The sequence below is a fragment of the Gastrolobium bilobum genome, unplaced genomic scaffold (assembly GCF_033153095.1).
Source record: "Gastrolobium bilobum isolate Gb01-03AN ecotype WA unplaced genomic scaffold, APGP_CSIRO_Gbil_v1 utg1381, whole genome shotgun sequence".
NCBI lineage: Eukaryota > Viridiplantae > Streptophyta > Magnoliopsida > Fabales > Fabaceae > Gastrolobium > Gastrolobium bilobum.
In genome coordinates, this window is record NW_026896913.1 from 73,965 (window position 1) to 77,826 (window position 3,862).

The window sequence follows — 3,862 nt, forward strand, 5'->3', positions numbered from 1 at the left end:
CTATGTATACGTTTAAATTATAGTGCTACCTTGCGAACATGTTAGAATTTATCGTATATTAGAGACTTAGAACATAAGGATAGTCACTTAGAAATTTTGTACCATGCTATGAATGTTGTAATGATTTAGTAATTTTTTCGTTACGCAGTTATTATTATTAATATTTAATTATGCATTGGGGTTTAGCATATTAATTAGTGATTTAGAAAATAATGATAGTGACTTCGTAAATTTTGTATGATGTTATTAATGCCGGAGTGTATTGATAATTTTGTAGTCACTTAGGTGTTATTATTAGTACATATTTATGAAATTATTAGTGACTTAGGGTTAAGTATTATGTCAGTATGATTTAATTTGTGTCCGATGTTTTATTATTATTTAATTACAAATAAATTACTGTACTATGTATTAATATTATTTCATTAATTACGATTGTAGTAAAAATGTAGGATTTATGCTTAATATTTTTGATAATAAATTAGGGCATTGCTTAATTAATTTGTACATAAAATGTGTTGTTACATGTGATTAATTTCAATGTTGTTTTATATTATATAGTTTAGGGTCATGGGTGATTCATCATCATCTGCGGGTTCTGCATCGGATCCAGAGCCTACCGATCGTAGCATGTACATCATACCTGGGCCATATAGATGGGACGTCCTTCGTAAGAGGACGCAGAGTGCCCATATTTCACAGCGAGTGTGGAATACGAAACATGTGAGGAGACTGAAGACCAGGCGTGGGAGACCACAGGGGGGCCACCTACCGGCGCTATTCCAGAGGTGGTCACAGACGACCTCACACAGGCTGGATTTATACATGTTGCCCGCATGCGACATATCCAGGTATGCAATTTCTGACGTTTTGTATTTATGTGATTATTCAATACCATTCTTTAACACGTGATAATTGTATAATTTATTTCAGATTGATGCCCCATTAATTAGTGCTCTGGTCGAGAGGTGGAGACCAGAGACACATACTTTCCACATGACCTAGGGTGAGATGACTATCACCTTGCAGGATGTGGCTGGCATATTGGGATTGCCTACTGACGGCATTGTCGTTACCAGATCTACATCCGAGGATTGGTTCGCTGTTTGTGCTGTTGTTTTTGGTGCCCAGCCACTGGCCAGTGAGTTTCATCATTCAGGTGACCTCCACATCTCATTCTTGTATCGTTTATATACCCGGTGGAACGATCATGCCGGGGATCATGATCGCGAGATATATTTCACAAAGGCGCACATTGCCCGCATGCTGGTGTGTTGGTTGCTGGCGGACAAGTCTGGAGGTAGCAATATCGGTTGTCGGCTAGTCCCGTTGCTTGAGGGAGGATTTGATGAGATTGACCGTTTCAGCTGGGGATCTGCAGTTCTGGCACACTTGTTCAGAAATTTGTGCGAGTGTACAGATGTCGGTTGATCTGACATGGGTGGTTGCCATATTCTTCTACAGATTTGGGCATGGATACGATTCTCACCATTGCTCCACCCCTTCCTCCTCATCCAGAGCCTGGCACACATTATGGATGCCGGTATGCTTTATTAAATTCATTTAATTTCGCTAATGATGTATCATATATACTAATTGTATACTTGCTTGATGATGATTGATGATGTATGTTTAATACGGTGGCAAGATTTAACCCGCATGAGTTTGTCCATTATCGGGCAACCTTGGATACATTATGTACAGATGAGGTAAGGTTGTAGTTACTTAGTATCTTGTTATTTCATCATGCATGTATATTTTATGTAACACCATATATTCGTTATCATTTTGTGTGTAGGTGGTGCGGCAACCATATTCCGATTATCAATGGCTGGACGTGACTCCACAATAGCAGTATCTTTGGCTTGCTGTCACACCCCTTATTTACTTCCACACCGTAGAGGCATGTCAACCGGATAGGTGCATGTGACAGTTTGGTCTGGATCAACCCATCCCGGATGTGAGCAGGAAGTTGAAAGGGATCCATGATCATACTCTGCAGGGGAAGGTTGACGAGAACTGGAGGCGTAAGCTTCGTCCTTGGATTTCCAGATGGCAGGCCAGGGAGCCTCAATTCAGGTATATACAAATTATATCAATTACCTTCATGATGATTTCCTAATGGGGCAGACGCAACGTCATGCAATTGCGGCATTTGCGCGACCATTGCTTCATGGTATACTGGTATTTGAGATGCACCCATCTCACCACCTTCATCTCCTTCTGAAGCACTAGCATCCTTCGCCAGAAGACGTTCTTCCATTGCGATATTTTCATCATCATTGTCGTCGTCTTCGTCATGCATTTCCCAAGTCGGATCATTTTCATCTCCCTCAGAAATGTTACCAGCTGAGACGCATGAGCGGCAGACGTTGATGGAAGACGGGGAGAATTTAAATCAACTGACCTCACCGGTAATGGAACATTCTCAGCTGTGGCGATGTCGACATACAACTCCAGAAAATCTGTCCTTGACTGGTTGAAAAATTCATCCATTGTCATCTCCACGTCTTCATCGTCAACCACTTGCAAACTAATGTATTTATCACATTGACATAACCTTGTCGTGATCTGAGTGATACATTGGTTGCCTTGAAGACTTAACTTCTGCCGAATTCTCTGATGCAGTTCGCCAATGGTTGCGTTGCATTGGATATGCGTCGACCTTTTTTCACCTTCAAACCTGACACCTCGTCGACCTTCTACCTTCCTACCATTGTAATATAACACAACACGAGCAGAATTAGGATGTGAACTCATTCTTAAATAGAATAAGAAATAAAATGAAAATACTAAATTAAAGATAAAGGATGTATGATGTCTGAATTTTTGGTAGAGAAAAGATATGAAGAGTGAGAGAAGTGGCGTGAAGAGTGAATGGAGTGGTAGGGGAATATATAGGGCCGCACATGTGACGCCCCAACTGGGCGTATCCCCTTAGCTGTGACGCCTGAAAGGGGCGTCACATTGTGCAATAAATGTGTAAATTTTTTGAAAAGTGTAATAAATTCGTAAGTACTTTATTAAAAAACAATAAATGAATTGTTTTACCGTGCGAACTCAGCTTGGATTCAAGCTCTTGACCTGGTTTGACTTTATGTCTTAGTTATGCGTGTGGCTATGAGTCTGTGACGATGGCTACAACTACGGAATGGTGGACCTAGCTAGTTAGGTGAAGAAGGCACTCCCACCCTTAAATAAATTTTAGAAAAAATATGTATCTTTTTAAATGATATAATATATATCATTTTATTCTCATAAAGAGGTAAGATCCATATCTTTATTTTATTTTTGTCAACTCTCTCTTCTTCTTTATTTATCTCTTTCTCTCTTTTAACACTACTAAAAAAGTCTATTTTTTCGACGGAAAAATTCCATCGAAAATGGTATAAATTCCGTCGAAAATGAAGTTTTCGACGGAATTCAAGTCGTGGAATTTTACTTCGTTGATAACCCATTTTTCGACGGAATTAAAAATTCGGTCAAAAATTTTCAACGGAATTTATTTCCGTGGAAATCTTCGACGGAATTTGTTTCCTTGGAAAATCTTCGACGAAATTTGTGTCTGTGGAAAATCTTCGACGGAATTAGTTTTCGTGGAAAATATTCGACTGAATTGGTTTTCGTAGAAAATCTTCGACGAAATTCGTTTCCATGGAAAATCTTCGACGGAATTTGTTTTTCGTCGAAAATTTTGAATTAATTTTTTAAAAATTTTGGTTAAATTTCACTAATAATATTTAAATTAATTTTTTTAAAAAAAATTGATGAACCCTTAGTTCATCAGGTTTTTTAGCATGAATTAGTATAAATTTGTGTGATTAAATGGATGAAAAAGAGGTCAATGTCCTATAAATTCCTA

At 38.5% G+C, this 3,862-nt stretch overlaps 1 protein-coding gene across 1 annotated transcript; it reads left to right on the forward strand.

Annotated features, from left to right (window-relative positions):
• Window positions 1-1,011: 1,011 nt before the first annotated feature.
• On the forward strand, window positions 1,012-1,431 carry LOC133302782 (serine/threonine-protein phosphatase 7 long form homolog). The gene has a single exon (XM_061502602.1). It carries the CDS (start codon window positions 1,012-1,014, stop codon window positions 1,429-1,431), a length of 420 nt encoding a protein of 139 aa, XP_061358586.1.
• Window positions 1,432-3,862: the final 2,431 nt, after the last annotated feature.